The sequence below is a fragment of the Alligator mississippiensis genome, chromosome 16 (genome assembly GCF_030867095.1).
Source record: "Alligator mississippiensis isolate rAllMis1 chromosome 16, rAllMis1, whole genome shotgun sequence".
Taxonomy (NCBI): domain Eukaryota; kingdom Metazoa; phylum Chordata; order Crocodylia; family Alligatoridae; genus Alligator; species Alligator mississippiensis.
In genome coordinates this window covers 24,576,878-24,599,457 of record NC_081839.1, presented here as the reverse complement: position 1 = coordinate 24,599,457, position 22,580 = coordinate 24,576,878, and the positions used below count along the sequence as shown (strand labels likewise).

Here is a 22,580-nt window from a genome sequence, read left to right as displayed (position 1 = left end):
CTTATGAAAGCAGTAATGTTCCTCTTGCTTTATTTCAAACTTCCTGCTTTATTTATAATTTGAAGGCTTTATTATATCCAAAATAATCTGGATGAAGCAGGTGCATCTTTTCTGCATCGCTTCAGAAGACTGTAAGGGGAAAGTAGCATAATGTGTAATTGCAGAAGGCTGTTTGAACCGAGAGAGAGGACGTAACAAAGCATCCTCTGTTAAAACTCACTGCGTCTGTGGGAGGAGCGTGCATTACCATGGAGGACAGTACCCGTGGCTTCATTTCATAGGTCACTTCCCAGTGGGTCCGGTGGCCGCACACATGTCCCTCACTGCAGTAGCATGGGTGTCAAAAAATCCTGACTCATTGTGCCTGGAGGTCAGTGGTCACCTGCCTACAAGATGTGTGACTGAAAATATTAATCTCCTAAATTTAACAAGGACATGGAGGAATTAAAAGAGCGGTAGGATAACATGCTCCAAGGTTAATTTTGTGGCAGTCTCATCCTGCAGCATTGGCTCTGCTGGCCTGTGGAGGCTCATTATTTTTCACAAGCATTGCTAGCAGTGGAATTTGTGCATTTTTTGAAGTAGCTCAGAGCCTTGAAGGGTTGCTGTGGGATAGTGAGCGGGCGAGGGAGTAGATTATACTGCACCTGTTGCAAACTGAGCTGTCATAAAATACTGTGGAATCTACTTGAATTGTGTTGCATTTATGTGCCTTTCTCTAAAATATCAAACTATACCTTTGACAGTTCAAACTGGAGTCAGGTGGAGTTTGCTCTGAGAAACAGCCACAGGATCTAGTCTTGGCATGAGGGCACCTGTCCATGTGAATTTAGATGCCTCCTTTCCCCCAGAGCCCTAGCAACTTCACTGAAACTCCGCATGGTCTTGGAGCTACCCGGAGGGCTCAGCTTCCAACATCAAGGACTTTCATCTTGAAGACGATGCAGGACCAAGCTAAATTGCAGTTCTGTTGATCCTAATGGAGCATTGACATTGGCTTCATTGTGAGACTTTTTCTGAGATCTGCATTTTGGAGCACTGTTAGGGCTGTGCAAAGCTTTAGGTGCTGATTTGATTTGGAGGAGATTTGGCCCAATTTGGTGGCTGAATCTCCAAATCCAAATCGAATCAGGGGACCAGTAAAAAGGTCCAAATAGACTCAAAGCTCTGTGTCTTTGGAAAAGATTCAGAGAGCTTTGATGATTTGGGCAGTCCCTGGTGGCTGCAGCAGGGAGCTGGAGCCAACTCCAAGCTGGTAAGTAGGGGATGGAGGAGGGGACAATGAGGGGACCCCTGCCAGTCCCCATCCCCTGCCTGCTCCCCTAGCCCCCCCCCCATGACTTCCCCGCACACCCCAGCTCCTGGTTCTTTAAAAAAAAGCCCCCACTCACCAGGTGCTGCTGGTTGGGGGGGGGGGGGGGGCACTGCCCCATGCTGCATGGAGGGCTCTGCCATGAACCTTCCAACCTGACCCCTGCTCTCACAGTCCACCCCCCCCCCCCATGGCTGCCCTGCCCACCCCAGCTCTGGCCCTTTAAGAAAAAACAAAAAACTCTGAACTCATCAGCTTCTGCAGCAGCCTTGGGACTTTGGGGGGGCTCATGGAAGAGCCCCCCATGCACCGCAGGACAACGGGAGGCAGCAGGGATCACACCCGGTGAGGCAGGAACCTGTGAGTGCGGGGTTTTTTGGTTGTTTTTTTTTCTTAAAGGGCCAGAGCTGGGGCAGGTGGGGCAACCAAGGGATGGGGGGGCTGCGAGAGCGGGGTGGGGGTTGGGCAGCTTGTGCAGAGCCACCCACACTGCATGGGACAGTGGGGGGCAGTGGGGATTGCCTCCCCCCACCCCCTCCCAGCCGCACCTACCGAGTCAGACTTTTTTTATCCAAGTGCCGGGTGCTGGGGTGGGTGGGGCAGCCATTGCCATGCTGAAACAGTGGGCAGGGAATTGGCCCGCGTGATTCGGCAGCAGCCAAATCTCCAAATCAGATTCGGCCGAATCAAATTGGGACAGTGATTCAAATCACCAAATCGAATCGCTGTCCCCCGAATCAGCCAAATCTGCCGTGAATACTAGTCACTTCACACAGGCCTAAGCATTGTTTTCCCAGTGCACCTACTGTACTTTGTATAGGGTTGACTGTAGAGGATCCAGATGCATAAGAGATGCAATGAAACTAAATGTCACTGCTGCTCCTTGGAATGTGGTTTTGCAGCTGTGTGGTATCCTGCAGCTTTTTGATTTGTTTTTATTTTAGATTAAACAAACTAGAACAGATGCTCAGGAGAACAGCATTTTTTGCTCCTGCAGGCTCTAACCTGCACTGATATTTCACATTACTATCACCGCAACTTAGCATCAGTGTCCAAACTCACTTTCCTTTTTGTGAAAGTGGTTTTACCACTGCAAACAGGGCGCTCGGAAGGATATTTTTAAACTCGTTCTTTGTTGTTTGAGAAAAATGGATGTTTCACAAAGGGACCGATCTGACTTGCCACATTCCAAAGTGTTTACAACTGTGTGGAAATGGCAGCCTCTGTTATGTTTTACTAAATGACTCTCAGATGTGTTTGATTGTCATAATTGAAATGATCTGTTTGAATATGAAATTCATAGTAAAAGAAGGACTTTAACATTTAAGGCCTTCGTCATTTAAGGTACCTTGAAATATCAAGAAGCAAGAGACAGGACCCATATTCCTTAAAAGACAAATGCTTGTTGCTGAAAGGGTAATTCCTGTAACAAAATTTCCACCAATTTCTCGCCTCCTTCAAACAACAGAATCCCACTTTGTCCAGGAAAAAAATGGAATTGATGCAGAACGCCCCTACGTTCCTCGTGCATTAACCTCATGCACTGCTAAAAGGTCTCTGGTATGGCCTTTCAACAGAAGATCCATGCTCATTCTCTTTTTTCTTTTGCTTCCTCAGCTGGTCACCCAGATGCTGATGGCTTATCTGTCACGGCTCTCGGCCATTGCAGGCAACAAGATCAACTGTGGGCCTGCTCTCACATGGATGGAGGTACTGTGTAGTCTATGGACTGCTTTTCATTTCCTAAGTCTCCCTCTCTACAAAAGTTGTTAAATAATTTTATGTCCAAATTTGCACCATTGGTAACGTTTGCTATCTAAGCAGCTATACACAGTAGGGGAGAATCAAATCCTACTTTGAGAGGGGTTTTTTTTCCCCTCTCCCATTTGGATTTTTGTCATCTGAAACACCCTTCATTTTTGATTGCAAAACAATAGAAGATAGCAACACGAGTGATACATAAATGTAGTCAATGGGCAATGTGCTACTTGGTAAAGTAGGGTGCAGGAATAGAATAAGACAAGTAATATTCAGAGGGAGATGCACATATCTGTTCCTGCATTCCCTATCAGCAGCTAGATATTGCTAATGTAGCAAGCCTTTTGAAAGTTGTTGATATCTTTCTCGTACTTTATTTGTAATGGCATCTGCATAGAAACAGCAAATATTGTGCCTGTTTGCCATCACTGTTAAGTGGCTCAACAGAGCCTGTGCTGTGCTTTCAGTGGCACTATTTACATCTAATGGATTGCAGCTGTAGCACTGATTTATCCGTTAATGGTCTTCCTCCAGCTCAAACAATAGACCTTATTGGACAGAGGGTGAAGGAAAGAATAGTGGGAGTAAGTGCTCAAGACCACCTGTGTTTCTTAGTCAACAATGCCAACCCTAATCCGGCTGGGTAGAGATGCATGAGAGTCTTCCTATTGCCTACTGATGTAAGGGCTCCTTCTATGCTTTGTAAGACAGTAATTAGACTGCAAAACCCTTGAGAAATTTGCTAGCTTTCTCCTGTAGCTGATTTTTAAATGCTTATCATTTGGGTCAGTGCATTCTCCTCTAATTTACCAAAAAAAAAAAAAAAAAAACCCTTTGGGTTGAGACATGGAAAATTTTCGGCCCAAAAAGAGAATTGAACAGGAATTTTGAGAGGCAAATGATAGTGGAGAATTTACAGAAACACCGTGAAAGTGAAGGTTACAGCAAAGCCATTGCACATGCTAGTGAAATAGCTGCAATAAAATGTAACTTCTTCTGAACAACGTTTCTGAATTTACTGAGAATCTTATAAAATTGTCTCTTACCTAGTGCTTTAGAGAGGTGAACTGATCAGAATTTTAAAACCAAACAGGGAAGGCAGGCAAGGGGGAAATAGCCAGCAGAGCCATCATTTCTCACTGGAATTTAAAAATCATGTTCCCTTCCTATCCTTGACCGTCCTCCTCCGAGTGACGCACTCCTTGTCAGTCATTTTTGTAGTTGCATAACTATGTTAAGTATATAAAGAAAATCAGAATAATTCTGTGAGAACAGGAGGTGTTAACTTTCATCCCCGTGTTAAAATGATGTAAAAGGATGCAGAAAGGGACCGTTCTCATTGCCTGCCACATGGATGGAAAGGAGATTTGACCTTCTGAAATGTTCTTTATTAACTCTCCTTCCCCTTCAGTTCTACGTATGCTCTGTCCTACATTGTTCCTCCACGCTGTTCTCTTCAGGGGGAGCCCAAGCTGTGCTGTCTTTGTGAATCAGCTTGAAATCTCTGCCATGCATGAGCACCAGTAAAATATATCCTCGCAAGCACACATCTTCAGCTTGTTCACAATCCACCATTTTCTCTCTTTCAGATTGATAACAAGGGGAATCATCTCCTAGTCCATGAAGAATCGTCCATTAACGTTCCTGCCATTGCTGCTGCCCATGTTATTAAGAGATACATTGCTCAAGCAGCAGATGAACTGTCCTTTGAGGTAAATAATTAGAAGAGCTTGCGTTCCTCATTGTTGACATACGAGGTAGCTTGCTTGCGCACGTGCGTGAAAATATATTTGTGCATTTTGAGGCTCTAATGTGAAATGTAGCCTAAAATTCTGATTCAGTCAACATACTTGAACAAACTAGGGTAAAGGAGTTGAGTTATCTGTAAAACACAAATTTGCTAGGCAGTAGAACAGGGGTAGGCAACCCCTGACATGAGTGCCAGAGCACGGGGTTGAAGGCGTGGAAGGGGATGGGGTTGCACTGCCACAATAAGGATAGCACACCTTGTGGGTCATCCACTGTCCAACATCTTACAAGTCCAGGTTGTGGGTGTTTTTGGCACTGTACCTAAAACCGTTGCTGACACTGGCAGTAGGATCTTTAGGTTAAATAGGTGCTATTTAGTGTTTTAGCTTAGGTTCTGAATAGCTCATTCTGCACCACCTTAAAAATTGTCTAGAGATAATTTTAGAGCATTCTGGTATGCATGTGTATGTGGGCATGTGTGCATGTTTAATTGGAGTGAGGAATATTACTCAAAGAACAGTTTTCCACTTAGAGCAGTAGTTCCCAAACTGAGTCGTGACCTGCGGGCATCAGCCAAAGCTCAGGCGCTGCTGGGGTGAAGGGGCAAGGGGCTGTGGGCCCCTGTGTGCACCTGGGGAGTGGCGGGGGGTGTGGATTGGGAGTGAAGGGCACCAGCAGGGCCAGGGGTCTATGGGTTGGGAGTGAGGGGCATCTGGAGGGGATGAGGGCCTGCGAGTTGGGAGTGAGGGGTCATGCTGAGGAAAGGGGGTCATAAACGAGGTAATGCTGAGGAAATGTTTGGGAAGCGCTGATTTAGAGTCACAGTTTCAAAAGCATGCACCTCTCATATAACATGAGAAGCATGCACCTCTCATATGCACCCCCACCAAAAGAAGGGGGCATCATTTCAAAACAGCTCAGCTCTTCATGTATGCAGGGCTGTGAACTGAAAATTTGGTCTCAAGTATCACCAATGCTGGGTATTCTGCACTTGAAAATCTGGCCTTGGGCTCTATTGAAATCTGGTTCTGGTCCCTCCAGGCTATTAAGCTGTGCCTGTGCAGCGTGCGTACACTGTTACTGTTTATGGAGTTTGGAAAGCATTGCACACAAATATTAAGGAACATGCAGTCACTGCCTCCAAGGGTTTCTACCATCACAGTTTTAACAATGGGCAAATAATACAGATAGTTTGGTGCTCTGGAGGTTTTGTCCAGATTCCGAGTTCGAAACAATTATTGGAAACATGCACTGAGTTAATCAGAAAGACATAAGTAAATAGACTGTGTGCCACCTTTCAAGTTACATTATGTACAGTTTGGGGCACAAGCTATTTGGCAGTATCCCAACACTAATAATAACAATAAAATAGTTTGCACTAATAAGAGTATTCTGTAAGCTATCACAAAGCTCTGTGCAAACCATTGGTTTACTTTCGCAACAAGCTCGGTAAGGTGTTGCTACTAGCCTTACATAGGTTTTACAGACAGGGCAACCAAGGCATAGAGATTACTGCTTGAATGAGTTCACAGAGTTGATACAGTTTTGGTATAAAATTACAGGTCTCCACTATCTCTGCATATGGACATCCGTACATCTGGAGCCATTTCAGAAAGGGAATGATTCAAAAGGGCTGCAGCTGTTACATTTTAATATGTAGGTACTATCGGGGAATGATACAAATGTAGCAAAAGTGCTCCAACTTCATCACTGCTTCATCTAGGGTTAAAATTGGAGCCATTTTGCCATAGTTGTATCATTCCTGTCTTGTCTTTTGGTAGCAATTACAACGTAACAGCTGTTGCTCTTTTGAAACTGCTGCAATTCTGTATGTGTCCATACCCTTTCTGCTGTGTCCTAACCACTATTCCATCCCTCCCTTGCTGTATCCCAAACACTGTGCAGAAGCTATCTCCTACAACCTTCCTCTCAGACTAAATACTCAGGAGATCTGGCTGATTTCTGCTTTCCTAATCACAAGGGGTGGTAATGCAACATAGCAGATAGAGTGCTCCAGTTCTGCTTGGGCGAATTGCTCCAGTTCTCTGTGCTAGTCTCTGAAATCATGGTGATGATCTCTCTTTTGCACAGCACTCTGAAATCTACTGATGAAAAGCACTGGAGAAAAGCTGGTTATTGCTGTTGTAAATTATTATAGTACTTAGCACAATATTGTGTCAGATCAGAAGAACAGTATCACCATTCTGCTTCACAGTTGGCAAAATCCTCACGTGCATGTGCACGCATACCTGCTTCCACAAAAACCCCAGGCCGTACCATTTTTGCAAGTGAAGTAGTCTTAAAGGAAAAAAGCAAAGCTTCAGTAACCTTTCTAGGCTACTCTGTCAAGTTTGATATTGCTGTCTTCCTGTCCTCCTCTTGTAACATCCTGCTGTTTCACTGCTGTGTTAGCCTCCTAATTCAGGGGAGCATGCACCTGTCAGTTCAGGAGCACTACATACATTTCTTCCCTTCCTGGGCACAACAGGGAGGGGACAGAGAGAGAGGCAGGCGTACACGGTGCACAAGGCAAACATGAATTTAGCTTCTAGAGAACATTTCCCAAGAGGTTTTGTGCTTTATTTCCACAACACGTACTGCACAGTTTAATCAGAACATTTCTGTTCCCTGTGGCTCCTTTTAAACACCTTCTCCTTATGAATACATTAAAAGGTGCATCCTGTAGGTTTTACAGTGCATTAAGTCTCTTACTCCACTGGTAGCTTATACAAGGCACGATGCCTCAGGGCACTTGTTTGTGCAGTTACTCATGTGGCTGTTGGACTGCACGCACAGCAGAAGAATGTGTGTTCAGTCTAGCAGTGCTTTCTCTGTAACCATGTTAATGGGTGGCTATTTTATTTCCTAGGTGGGAGACATTGTGTCTGTTATCGACATGCCTCCAAAGGAGTTGACCACGTGGTGGAGAGGCAAACATGGATTTCAGGTATGCACCGGTATTATAGCCGAGGACACGACATGAATAGAGAGGCAAGATTCTCTGAACTGCCATTGCTGCTGATAGCTCTGTGATGCATGATTTTCTACACCAAGGCTAGGCCAAGTGACCCTGCATTTGCTTTCTGAGTAGGGAAGGGAAAAGTGCAAAGAGATTTCCCTATTCCTTTGCAAGCTTGAGCAGGGCCTGAAACAGTCCAGCTGGGAGGGCACAGATTGTTCCATGCCGGGAGTGATAACAAATTTGCCAAAGAGTCGAGAAAGATGTGACCACACGCCCCATTTTTCCCCCTCCCCACAGACTTGCAGAGTTGGTCTGGAACTCATGGGAGGCCTCACAATTAAATAGATCTATTGTACTCTATTGCAATACTGGAGGACTCTGGAAAAAATTCGGACTCGCTCCATGAACATTTGCCTCATTGTTCCATCCCTTGAAACATTTAAAGCTAGGAGGGGCAAAGCAGTGGTGAACCAAGGAGAGAAGGATTGCTCTAGTGAGCAGACACCTCATTGCACTCGGAGTCGGGAGACCTGAGTTCTGGTTTGCTGTGTTGCCTCAGAAAAGCAACCCGCACAATATGTGCTTTGATTCCTGCATTTGGTAGAAGGGGATTAGGCTGACTTGACTTTATAAAGCACTAGGTGATCAGTGAATTAAATGTGCTGTCAGAGGTGTTTGGCATGTTAATTGGAGGATTAGTCATTTCCAGGTGGATGGACTTGGTGTTTTCTGTTCTGTACCGTAATGAGAACTGTATGTGTAGAGTCAGTCGTCCTCCCTGTTGACTGTAGCAGAGATTTAGGCTAATTTTCCAGAGACTTTTATTGGAGTTAGGCACCAATTAGGCACTATTAAACTGAAAGGAAGTTGGGGTCCTCACCCCCTTAGGTGCCTTTTAGAATTTCAGCTTGACAGCCGCTCTCACCCCTTTGTTTTCCCAGTGCTGGCGATGTGCAGTAAAGAAAGCTACATTTCTGAGAAAGCAGAGGCTTTGATGGGTGAGGGAGCTGATATTCCACCCCTTTGTGCTCTGTGTTTCACCACAAAGGCTGCATTTCAAACAGGAGAGAGTCTTTCATCCTGTAGCTGTTGCCTGTTGTAAACTGATGGAATTTCCAATTTGCTCTGAATAGCAGAATCCGTTGAATAGATTCAAAACCTACCTGAAATTGGTGCTTATTGTTAACGGCAAACGCAAATGCTGACCTATGTTCTCTCTCCAAATTTGGAAGATCCTAGGATTTCGTTGACAAACTTTTATGTCTCTCCCTCTGGCTTGCTCTTTCCCAGGGAGATATTTGGAACCCTCTCCTTGGAATAGGGTGCGTTTCATTTAACCTCAGCAAAAGATGCCTTCTTAGCTTGAGATGGGCAGCTGAGAGCAAGCTGCACTGCATCCCTATTGTGTCGCCCTAGAATTTGCCACTTTGTTTTATGTCACTCCTCCCACCAGGTCCCGTTGTGACTATATGCACCCTATTGGTGAAGAAAGGCTTGAACTAATCAGAGAAATGTTTGCTGCTCAGAGCTACCTTGTACTCCCCTCTGTCGCCAAATTGCAAAACAAATTATATGGATATTTATGCATCACACAAGTGAACAGAAACTTTGATAGGCAACTGTGAACATGGATTCATCTGTATCCATGGGCAGTTACTTATAACACATCCCAGCAGCTGCTAAAATAAAGCACTGTCATTAAGGTAAATAGAAAACGAGGAATTTTAATTGCACCTTCCATCCCCCACGTGTCCCAGAGGTCTTCATAAAGCAATAAATTAGATACTGACAGTCCCATCTTAATATTGGAAATGCAGCAGCTGTTTTATGCATTCAGAAGCTCTCATACAGCTATGAATCTGGTTTGCTGGGGGATGCAGCTCTCTCGAGGACCTCCAGTGTTTAACCCATAATCTCTCTGAAATGTTTCCATCACACCCCATCAGAAATCAGAAGCCACGAATTCCATAGCTGTACAAAGAAAAAGATACTTTTAATCCTGCGTTTTAAGTGCAGAGCCCATTGGAATGTTTGTGTGGGGGGAAAAATCCTGTTTCCCAATTTAGCACGGGTTTTTGAGAGTGCTGCCCACTGCAGGGAAGGGAGAGGAAGGAAAAAAATCTTAGTATCTTGCCACTGCAAGCAACCCTAGAAATGCATTGCAATCTACAAAGAGCCTGGTTGTAAAATGCTTCAAACAGTCATATGGCAAGAGTATCAATGCCTGTGGAAACAATTGGAAGTATGGCAACTTTCCAGCATTCCTGGGTGGGCAACCACTTGCTGTTGCCATTTGAAAACTATAACTGTTGCAAAATTAATACTAATTGATGTCCAAATAATTTTAATTATTCAAATGAATCAGCAGAGACCCAATGACTTTGTGTAGATCTTTATGCTTTTGTTCCCTTTGGGGAAGTCACTCTTTTTAGAAAACTTGTCTCTAATCCTATATGCTGTGTGAAATCCTTTTTCAAACTACGATGTCAGCCTGGGTTTCACATCAAGTCTTTTCTCATTTTCGAGGCACAGACACTAGTGGCAAAAGGATAGTGATTTAAGTCTAAGTCGCAAGCCACCTTCAACCTCCTCCTGAGATAAATTCTATGACTTTGTTTTTGAAATATCTAAGCTTTGTTGCATGGTCCAGGGACAGGGAATGCTCACTCTGGACAGACTAAGGAAAGGGTGTTGTTCCCTCCCAGCTTTTAACACAAACTTAGGTGCACTTCTCTAGGATGGGAAGCAGCAGGAACCCAGTCCTGCCCAATGAATAGGTCGGGCCCTTGTATTAGCGGATCAAGTTGTTGGCTTCTTCTTGTATAGAGTTGTATCTGAGGGCAAGTTCTTGCTTACTTTTCTCATCTCTAAGCTACTGATGGTGTAAATGAGCTTTCTGCCTTCCCTGGCTTGATCAACTGAGTGATTGTTTCCTTTGACTGTTCTTTACCTTTCTCTGTAGGTTAAAAAGAAAGTTTATTTTTGTTTTTAATTGCAGTTCCTTTCTTTCTACTTCCGCTAGCCCAGGGGTAGGCAAATTATGGTCCGTGGGCTGGATCCGGCCTGTGGCAGGTCTTTGTCTGGCCTGTGGTGGGTACCTTGGTCCTGCCTGGCCCGGGCACCTGTGGCATGTCCTGCTGCTCCTTGGGCATGCAGTGGGGCAGCTCCATAGCTGGACTGCCTTTCTAGGCAGCCCAGGTGGCATGCGCAGCCCTGACCCTGCACAAGCTGTGGGCTTGTCCGTCCAGGCTCAGGAGCAGCGCGGGACAGAAGCTCCTGCTCCAGCTTGGGGTAAAAGCAGTCACTGCCAGTGCTTCCTGGTGTAGCTGTCTGGAGCCCACGCAGGGCTGCCCTGTGCCTATGCTGTGTCACCACTGCCTCTGGGCTGCCCAGCGGAGCAGCGGTGGCAGTGCAGATCTGGTGCAGGGCAGCCTGGCATGGCCCAGGTTCCAGGAAGCTACACCAGAAAGCTCTGGCAGTGGCAAAGGAGAGGGACTGCTTTTCCTCCTATGCTGAGCAACAGATTCTGTCCCACGCCACCCTGCTGAGCCTGATCCGCTTTGATGGGAGTGAGTCAGGTACAGGCACAGGGCATTTTGGGGCTGTTCTCTGTTGGCGGTGGCAGGGTGCATGGGCTTTGGGCTGTTGTGAGGCATGGACTGAACAGCTCAGGGAGCATGTGCGAGAGGCTTCCATGTACACCCAAATGCACCCTCAAACACCACAGCGACACCCTTCCCCCCACACAGTCAGACACCCCACAAACACTGTACACACCCACATCCTCCCCCCCTACACACACCTGTGCACCTCTGGGGGAGCCTCACACACAGCTACATGCACACACCCCAGCAAACACACATGCACCAACACTCTCCCACGCACACCCCACAGCCCCCAATGCACACCCTACAAGCCCCCACAAACCCCATACCCACCCACACATTCCCCCACACATCCCTACAAACGCCCCATACCCACCCACCCACATCGACATACACCCCCACACCTCACATACACACATCCTGCCACACACCTATAACCCCCCACAAACCCCGTGAAGACAAGGGATAAAATCTAGGAAAAATAGACTGAAGCAAAGAAATAAATAAGGGGAGATATTTGAAAAGAAAATTGGCTGTATCATATATCAGCCCAATGGGGCCAATAATTTGGCCGATAAACAAATGTCCCTGCTGCATCCAGCCACAGCACAGCACTCAGGCAGCGAGGAGCACAGCCGGCAGTGTGGAGAGCTGCCTCCAGCAGGTAAATCCAGTGTAGTGGAAGGGCAGGTGGGAGGGAAGGGGCATGGGAGGTACTCAGTGCCCCCTGAGGTGAGGGAGGGGGCAGAGACAGGTGCTGCCCAGGTGGGGCGCATGGCTTCTGCCACTGCTTGCACCCCCCCCCTTCCCTCCCAGGGTGCATGCCCCCTGGATCTGCATGGGGCAGGGCAGGCTGCAGCCAGGGATGCGTGGGGCTCTTCTCAGCGAGTGCTGGGCTTGGAGTGGGTGACGGCAGCACTGGGAGGATGCTGCATCCACCCCTTATTTCACTGCCACTCCGGTCCCAGTACCGCTGCCACCAGCTACCCGGCGCAGCCCCGGCTCAACACCTCGCATCCACCCACATGCTGGGAAAAGCTGGGGCTGTGGCAGGTGGCTGGTGGCAGCAACGCTGGGAGCAGAGTGGCTGCAAAATTTGGGGTGGATGCAGCATCTTCTCAGTGCTGCTGGCGTCCTCTCTGAGCCCAGTGCCTATGAGAAAAGCCCTGTGCAGCCCTGGCTGCATCACACCCTGCCCCACGCAGATCCGGGGGCACACTCCCCCTCCCCCCATGCCCTCCCAGGGTGCAAGCAGCGATGGTAGCTGCCGCCGCCCCCCCCGGCAGCGCCTGCCCCTGCTCCCTCCCTCGCTGTGGGGGGCATTGACCTGCCAGGCTGGAGGCAGCTGTATTGGATATCAGATCAGTATCGGCCGATAAGCCTCCTTAAATATTGGCTATCAGTATCAGCCCCAAAAATCTCTATTAGCTCACCCCTAATTTTTGTAGTAAAAAAATGACCAAAAGCTAAAAATTGGTATTTTCCAAGGGGTACCTTGAGTCTAATGAGCGGTTTCTTGAATCTAAAAAGGTTGAGAACCACTGACTCACACAATGAACACTATTAGACAGACACGTCTCTCTGTCTCGCTCCCTCACTCTTTCTTTCTCTTTCTTTTTTTTTTTTTTGGTCTTTATTAAAACTTTCTCCTTGCCCCTCCTAGCCACTTCATCTTTCCAGGTTACATTTGACCCATTGGTATTGAATTAAGACTTATTCTCTCATATGAAGGAATTTGGAGCAAACTAAGTCATCATTCATGTGAGTACAAAACATACACACCTGCAAGTGCACATTCACAACACAGAACAATGCAATTTTCTCGGAAGTTTTTGAGTGGAAAGTCCAGCTTTACAGTACATGCATTCGGGTGCAGATAACGCCTGAGAAATTGCGTCATGTCTGGGAAAAGTGTCCGCAGTCACAGGCTGAAGATAAGATCAAGAATAAGATAACAGGCAGTTGGTGGTGATTTCAGGAGCAAGGGAGCTGATTCACGTGTCCTCCCTGCCTATCATAAGGCAAGCGTCAAGTTTATAGTGCTTCTTTTTGTGGGAGCTAATCCTTTACTCACTCGGATTCCCATTGTGAAAGCTAAGACTGTGTATGAATATTTCTGTTTGATATGGGATGTCTTGTTTTGTTAAGGCTAAGGTATCTCCCTGCAATGGCAATTAAGTGGAATGTCATATAAATTCCAAACAGAGCTGTCCCACATTGACTGTCATGCTAGCTGAGCCTAGACAGCTCCATCTAGCAAATGGACCTTCACTCTCCATGACTGGGCCTAATGTGGGGGGGGGGGAGGGGGGGGTGGAGAAGAGGAGAGCAGCCAGAGGCTGAACTGGTTGGACTGTTTGTTGCAAGATATGTGTCTGCTTTTGGTAGTTTGTGTGTGTGATGGGAGCAGTGATTCCCATATGGTTCACAATCTATGCTGAGCACATCTATAAATACTTACGTTGAGTTAATCAATGATTAAGTTAGTCATTGCTAGACTCCAGCAGTTCAGTAAGTTGCTTATAACCAGGGATCCTAGTTTTCCCTGATAAAAAAAAATTGCAAATTCTCTGATTAAAAACTCCAAAATCCATTATTAAAATGAAAAGCCCCTCACTGCACCCTCCCCCCACCCCCCCAACCCCCTGGCCCTGCTCGTGCCCTTCACTCCCCCTCCGTAGCTCCTCTAGCCCTGCTAGTGCCCCTCGACTCCCACCCACAGCCCCCTGCCCCACCCCCCCCACCGAAGGGGCTACCCAGCTGCCAGGGCTACGGGGCCAGGGACCCAGGTCCACAGCCCTCTGCCCCCAGCAGGAGGTGGCAGCTGCTGCAGTGAAGTGGAGCCGAGCTCCCCCAACCCCGTTGCCTGCCTGGTGTTGGTTTGGGCCGGGGGGGGCAGCTGTGTGCATGGGGTGGATGCGGGCTGCCCACTGTGGGCTCAAGCTCTTGCCGTGCTGCAGTTTCTTGGGGCCTGTGCAGCCCAGCGGGTGCAACTCACTGCTTCAGGGAACAGCGGGGCCACATGGGGATCTCCTTGCGACTGTGAGCTCTGTGCTGCACTGGCAACATGTCCCCTGCACGCATGGCAGCAGCAGGGGTTTGCAGCGCAGGGTTGTGTTCTTCGTTGCTGCTGCACGGGTAGGGAACGCAGCGCCAGAGCAGCGTGGAGCTCGCAGCAGCAAGAACATCCCCATGCAGCCCTGCTGTGTCCTGCAGCGCTGAGTCACACGCAGTGGGCTATGGAGGCTCCATGGGAGGGCAGCAGGACGAGAGCCCTACCCTGTACCCGCCCCCACCCCACACAGATCTGGGTGGCATGGGTCCCCCCTGCCTTGCAGGAGTGCGCGCAGCAGTGGGGAGCTGGCCCCACTCCCCCTGGCCCCTGGACAAGCCACCCGCCACCCCGTCTTGCTCCCTGCTGGGGCCGTGCAGCTGTGCATTGTGGCCCCGGGCCCCAAGCCCCACACACTGCTCAGCTGGGCAGCAGTCCCAGCCTCAGCCCCAACCCCAGCCCTGCCCCACTAACTTCCTCCCTCCTTATCAGGGGCCTCAGTCCCCCCCCACACACACACACTTACCTGTGGGAGCTGCTGTCCTGGCTGCCAGGCGGCCGTGTGCATGTACGTGCACATGGTGCCCCCTGCCTGCCCATCCTCCTCCCGCTCCCTCCCAGCCCCTTGCAGGCTGAAACTCTGCCAGCCCACAGAGAGCTCTTTGCAAAACTGCAAAATCTGCGGGTTTCTCCGTTAACGTTTTTCTCTTTTTTTCCATGGGAAACGGAAAATCCAGATCCTTGCGTATAACCTTTTGTCTGGTGAGAGCCTTAGACCTATCAGTAGGATCTACTACTCAGATCTAGAGCAGGCTGGTAGCATCTATTAATTTATTAACCTTTTATGCGCTCTAATATACTAAATAGAAAAATGATATCACTATTTTGTGTGTGTTGTGCATAATTGTTCAATAGCCACAAATACATTTGGGCTGCTGTGATTTCCTAAACCACTCGCCGCAAGCCCTCCTTGGAGATGTGTATGCTGATTCAGCCTGCATGAGTGGGCTCCAGAAACGCATGGTTTAGTATCTGGTTCCTGCCTAGATGACCTAATGGTTTTAAACAGGAACGGTGCCTGAGGGAATCATTGGGGTGCTGAATCTGGGGGATGGAGGAGATGTAGACTTAAGCACAGTAAGACAGGCCCTTGTTCCGTTTCATTCAAGAAGGGGCATCAACAAAATCAGAAGAGTCGTTATTATTTCTTTATTGAATTTTTGCTTGAATTTATTTATCAGGAGCAGGCAATAATGCTCCCAGTGTGTGAGGCACTTTCCATACACAAGGGGCATCTCAATTCTTGTCTTAAAGAACACACCGTTTCCTTCTGCCTGGACCATGTGTGTTGGCTTTTTAACAGGCTTCACCCTAAATGTTCTCCTGTTATGTCCCTACCAAAGGACCGCATACATAGACACAAGATGAACCCTCTGGCTCAAAAATATTCATGTGCATGCACACCCCCATGTTCCTTCACACAGTTGAAGGGTTTCCCTTTCTAATTCCTGTAGGCAGAGCCGGTCCTACAGGTGTTCAAAGAAGAGCACATATGAAAGGATGTTGACAGCCCTGGATTGGGCTAAGGTGCAGATTCAGGGGAGCTGAATGGGAGCAGGTCCTCTTGTTCTTTGCCTCTTCAGGCAGAAACATCTTACTTCAACCCCCCCAACTAACAAAAAATCAAACAAAAAAGCCCATACCCCCCCCCCCCCAAAAAAAAAAAAAAAAAAAGGTTTCCTAATGCTCACCCCTCTGCTATAGCAGCAATCTCTCCTGATGGGTGGTCTGGTGGATGTGCCACCAGACACCTACACCTATGCAGAACAAAGCAGCCACGTATTGTTCAGATTGCTCTCCATAATACAAGTAATGCTGAGTTTCTCATGGCATTTTCACTGAGCTTTTTCATTCAAATGTCCCAAATGAATCACTAGCTTAATGCATCCTCCTCCACATTAACAGGCTGTCATCCTTCTCATTCTCTTCCCTGCTATTTTCCCTCCTTCCTTCACTTTCCTCCACCTGTCCTGACAGTCTCCCACTCCATCCCCACAGCGCTCAACAGCTGAATCACTTGGGAACAATTTCTGTTTGCCACTTCTTTGATGCACTGTCCTTTTTTTAACCACTTTTGATGGCTGTCAACAGATATGAGGTCAACCAGGACTATGAGCCTTTGGCCTTTCAAACTGCCCTTTTAAGTTTGATTCTTCACTGAGCATGGTTAAGATTTGTTAACTTGAACCATAGCTCTGCCTGGTGTTTCAAAAATCACAACATTCCCCGAGAGGCCTGTAGCTCCATCTTTAATTCTTCAGCAGAGCAAAACAGACGGTGAATTGAAAGTATATTTTTCTTAGTGAGTTATTTTGCAATAGATACCTTTTCAGAGTAAAACCAAATGGATACGAAAACAACAGAAGGCCCCCAGCTGGGCAACATCAGCCAAAGAAAGACAAGCAAATTTATGTGAATTTAGTACTAGTTTGCAAACTCCCTTTTACATTAAAAAATGGCGAGCCAAAGCTAGAACTCCAGTTGGTGTCTATTGATTTGAGAGCCCAGTGCCAGAGCCAGCCGGCTGGCCAGAGAGTGATGTCACTCGTGACATGGGCATTGTGAAAGAGCCCAGTGGACGTGTCACTGATGACATCATTTCTTGGCCAGCTCCATCTGCAGGCTCAGGAGTGCCAATTGCAATAACTGGTTTAACAAAATTATATCTGAATTGATTTATGGTGACACCGAGAGCCCTACTCTGAGAGTGTCCATGCTGCTGGGCTGAGCAGAGAAGGGCAGCATTTTTCCTGTAAGTAGGTGACAAAAGTGCATGCTTTTGACGTGTTTGTGTGTATACATGCAAATGTAGTACCACCATATTCATGCATACATGCATTCAAACATGTCCCATGTAGCTGTAAGTTGCCGTACACAGTAGGGTTAGTGGGCAATGCAGCACAATGCTCACAGCTAATGCTGCAGTCCTGCATGAGATACCATGCCCATTACCTCAGGTCGCCTGGAAAGACAATGTGAGCATGTGTGTGTGAGAGGGAGGTGACTCGTGGTCCTTCCCTAGATCTATGCATTTTCTTGTACCACCGCAGGCACTAAAGTCCCTTAGTCCTTGCACATCAACAGGACTGGGGCTAAAATGGTGCCTTGTCCTTGAAGAAAGGCTCTGGGGCGCTGCTTAGTATTCTTGTTGTTGGCGTGCAGGGCTGAGCACTGCCTAGCTTCAGGTACAGTTTGCAAAGGTGAACAAATTATACGTAGGCTGCAAATCTGAGCCTTTGTTTGCTACTAACCAGCTAGTTTGGGGGTCCCATGTTTGACATGACCACTTTCCCCTAATATGGCTCCTGTTCTGGCCTCGTATTGGGGTACAAAATAAAAACCTGTAACTGCCTTTCAGACACAGAAGGTGTCTGTGCCATCTGTGGTGCTGATCAGTATACCAGTGAAAGGTTTACTTTTGTGATTTGGTGACACATGCTGGTATGGGGAGATGGCTTTGCATTAGATCAAGGATTACGGAGCGCTTGAAAACAGAGGGTTGGATTTATGAGGTTGTCAGACTTGACGTCCCTGTCTGACACAGTTCAAAGTATTATCATTATCTCCCATTCTGCTACTAGAAAGGGTTATCTTTTTGTATGGATTTATCGGTGGCTTAAATAAAACAAAAGTGCTGGAGAACTGAGAGACCAAGAAAGAGGGAGAGAGAAGGAAATGTTCTCTCTCTCATCTTCTAGCAAGCAGCAAATGAAAGTCTGACAGGCGATGGCAGTGAGATCAAAGTAAGTAAATTAAATTCTTCCTTGATTTACTGATGTTATACTAGTGAGGGGCCTTCTCTCTCTGCCACCTCAGTCACAATTTTAACTACCTGGCAAACAGCACATGTGAAAATAAAGATGGTAACATGTCAATAAAGCAGGAGATCATGATAATGGAAACCAAAGTAGCAATAAAAAGGCGAGGTTTTAGAATCAGGGCTTGTTGGTCTATCACTGTTTAAAATTTAAAGGGACATGAATCCACAGCAGGGGAATTTAACCCATAGAGTCCAGGAAAAGGAAAAGCATTTTCCTTTTGCCCTGGAGTGCTTGATAAAACAGGAATGACGACTGATGGCTACATTCACTCCCTGCATACTGAAAGTGGCCACTGTTAATTTGATTCTAATTTCTGATCATAACATTTGAAAGCATTGTGCATCTTCCAGTGCTGGCATCAGAAGATACCTTGGGGCTGGCATAAAAACTAAGAGTCAGGTATAATTACTGTAGTAACAGAAACCTTAAGATTGTGTCATAGTAACCCCAGCTCTTCTCCCTTTTAAGGTGTAAAGGGATTTTTACCTTTAGATGACCTTATATTTTAGATAAATATTTAGCATCCTCCCCTACCCCCATTCATTTTAGTGTGTTGCCAAATCCTTTAATCTTGGATCAAGCTCTCAGAAAGCCGTGCTGCATCTGTTGAGATTAACTTTTGGACTAACTCATTTATGTAAAACCATGAAAACTTTGTACGGAAGGAAAAGAAGCAGATGGAAACTGGGTGGGAACAAGGCTGGCTGTGCCCCAATAATGATCTTTGGAGCATCTGGGGAAAAATCGGTCACAAAGCTTCAGCCATAGCACTAGTATATCCATTCAGGAATTTGTTGGGACAAGTGCAGGTGAGAGAATCTCTCCTGTTGTTGGCATTTACTATTATTTGTTGCTAACCTGGCAGGATGGATGTATCCTGAATATGTACCATGGCTTGCTTGGAGAACCACAGTTGTTTGAAATGGTTTCCAAGATGTCTAGAAGTAATGCCACAGGTGCATGTCTTGGAGTTTGCTGTCAAGACTTCTGACTGAAGGTGAACAGCGTGTTAAGCACTGAAATAGTAAATCAACACTCGGTTATGCTTGGGATCATGGATATTGATTTCAACATACGCCAAACAAAAAGTGAAGAAAGACCCCTGACTTCCATTAACATTAATGGAATCTCTGCCATTTCCCTGCATTTCTTTGAAAAGTGCAACGACGGGCTTTACAGATGGTCATAGGCATGCACATTAAAAATCGTCTCGTAAAACAATGAGGAAAAGGGAAGAGAGGTTAGTGTTCTCTAGATCCCAGACCATGCCATGGGTTTATGGCTGTTACGACCCCAGAGGGGCTGAGCAGCATGCCAGAGTTCACACACTAACAATTTTGCAAGTCACCATCCTTCCCCTGTTAAAAGTCTAATGAGAGCATTCATGTGTCTAAATTAAAGCACATGAGCTGTACAGCAAACTGGCTGAAATCAGGACTTCCATCTCTTTGTTAGGTTGGCACACTTGGTTGAGTGCCTGTCGCTAGTTGTCCCAGAAGCCATGTGTCACTGCACTCAGATAAGTTCTCCTGCCTGATGCGTCAGTCGTTCAGAAAGGCAGTACTCGAGCCAGTCTTTCATTAATAACGAGACTGAGCCAGATCAGCCAAACCGATCTCATTGATCTGAAATGCTTCTGTAAGAAACAATATGGCTTTATTGGAGTAACCTAATGAAGAACATACTGCTGATCTTGGATATACTCCCTGATAGAATACAAACCATGCTCTCACTTGGTTGCAATTTTGGAACTTCTAATTGCCTTGATTAAATCTTCATCCTCCCTTTCAGGTTGTTTACAAATTTGAGTTTATAGCTTCAAAGTTTGGGATTAGCTGAAGTGCTTAGGGGCTACAGGGACCAATATACTGCTGTGCTCCAGCTAGACCAGGTGCTGCTGCAAGGGAGCTAGACTCTGAGTCCCCGTGCCTTGGCAGATCAGTACTATTCTGCTGGTGCCCATGCCCCCAGATCAGAGGAGCTTAATTATCTGCAACCCAGAAAATATAAAATGCTAGGTTTCTTTAAGTCTTTAAGATGGAGAGAAGAACAACCAGTCCTGCAGAGAGAGAATCCTGCAAGTAGCCAAGCTCAGGAGGAATTTCAGGTTAAGTTTTGTATTCGTTACAATTTAAACGTCAAGGACAGAGGTTGAAGAGGTTGTATTGTGCATATGTGCATGTGAATGCACTGTGTTGAGTAGAGTAGCTTCAAGAGTACTATATGATAGAGTGAGATTACACACTTCCCCATTGCTACAGGAATATAATGCAGTGACGGAAAGAGTAAGCTTACTGTAATTCTTGCAATTGTGTTAGTCTAGGACAGCCAAAGGAGTCAAATGGGCCATTTTCTAGCTCTGTGCTTGGGAGATGCACTGTCTTGATGATGATATACTAGGTGTGCATTTAAAGATTAAAATGAAGCTGGAGTTGGGGAAAACATTCTCATTTGAGAGAGAGCAGAACTGGAGATGCCAAGTAAGTAAAAGGGCACAATTTGCAAAATTTACTTTTAGCGCCTGTCTGCGTTATCGTTCTTCCAAACTTTGTAGATCAACTAAAAGGTGCTTTAAAATCTGCCAGAAATCCAGTTAACCAAAAAACTGGTTTCATGGGGCCCTTTGTAGTAGGCATCTGTCAGTCCTTCTGGATCATGGCGTATGCATGAGAGGTCCCCAGGACACTTCACACATACGCCTAGGCAGGAGTATGGAGGAGTGGATGCTGCCCACACCTTCCACCCCGCTCTAGACCACTGGGACAGTTATGTTATACTGATGTAGGAAATTGCTAATGCCTTCCTGACCTAGGTGGGATTCAAAAAAATGCAGTCTTAAAGGTCAGTGTGAGAATGCTGCCAATTAGCATTTGAAGATTATCACTCGGAGAATCTCCTTATAAATCAAGCTGATGACAACATCTCCATTTTCAGTGATGATTTGTCAGAGAGAGCGAGCGAGCACATTCTGCAGGCTGTAAGGTTTTGGCAGTCATGTCCCTGTGGGGCAATCCAGGGAAGATCACAACTATTGCAATATTTGTAAATACAGGCCAGGAAGGATTTGGTCTCTGGGATTTGTTTCTGGAATAGTGTTTCTGCTTCAGCTTGATTAATGACCCCAAGAATAATAGCACTCCTTTAAAAACGGATACTTGTATCAAGATTTCAGCCATAGACCTCAAACCACTTTCTAAGGGTGGCTGTGTGGTATTGCCCCTGTTTTATAGACAGGGGAAACCGAGACACAAAGTTGACATGATTTGTCAAATCCTGAAAGCAGAGTTGGGAGTTGAACCCGGGTGTCCTGGGTCTGGTGGTGCCCATTCCCCTGGATCCTGCTTTCCACCTCGCTCTTTTTCCCTTCCAGCATTTGTTTATTTTTAGACAAACTATGACTCACAAATTGGGAATGACAATCCCATTTACTCTATGTATATTTAATTAAGCCTAGTCTCAGTGTTTTGTTGAGGTTGGATTTAATCTGTTTTAAGCACAACCATATTGGGTTTTATCAGGTTCTATCAACACGTGCCTTACTTGAAGTACCTGAGTAGTGTCATTGAGTACTCATCTGCTTCAAGCCAGCTGCATGCATAAGGGCTTGTATATAATATGTCATTTATTTGTGAACTGTGCTCTGTGGACTCCTGGGGTTCTGCCATGCCTCATCAGGGGTCTGCAAAGGGACAGGGGTGATGGCAGAGCAGGCCAGGAGACGGAGCCACCTTGCTCGGTTGGGTCACTTGGCTCTTTGTCGGCTGTTTAGGATAGGAATAGGGTCCCACAGCAGAAGTGACTTGAGGAAATTTGAAAACCACTGCAGTATGTTGAGGTTGTGTATTCAGATAGGTTTTGTTTGCTTACAACAGCAGAAGCTGCAGGTTTTTAAGAGAGAGGATTGTAAAAACAACTGCAACAGAAAATGCACAAATGGAAGAATCAGTATTTCACTTCATTTTTAAAGCAATACAAGTGGAATGGATTTATAACCTTAATATTGATTGTAGAAAATATATATACTAACATATTGGGCTCAAATGAGTGAAATATATTAGGAGCTGCATGGGTATTGCCTCTTCCCTGGTATGTACAGTGGGGGAAATTCAACCCTGCACAGATGTCCAACACCACTAACTTAAACTCTTCTCTGTGTGGACATATGCATAGTTCATTGCAAGCTTAAGTATTTGTGTCCCATGTAAAGATAACAGCCAGGCTTTGAAAGTGGTTCAGTAGCAAAGTTCAGCATACATTACAG

At 46.3% G+C, this 22,580-nt stretch overlaps 1 protein-coding gene across 6 annotated transcripts in view; it reads left to right on the top strand.

Moving 5' to 3' along the window:
* ARHGAP32 (Rho GTPase activating protein 32) overlaps positions 1 to 22,580 on the top strand; it is a 470,146-nt gene that overhangs the window by 349,221 nt on the left and 98,345 nt on the right. For all 6 annotated transcript variants that reach the window (XM_059719723.1, XM_059719722.1, XM_059719720.1 and 3 more), the window contains 3 exons: positions 2,930 to 3,022; positions 4,660 to 4,782; positions 7,689 to 7,766. In XM_059719723.1, the coding sequence (XP_059575706.1) occupies positions 2,930 to 3,022; positions 4,660 to 4,782; positions 7,689 to 7,766 (294 nt within the window). The remainder of the gene's footprint in view (positions 1 to 2,929; positions 3,023 to 4,659; positions 4,783 to 7,688; positions 7,767 to 22,580) is intronic.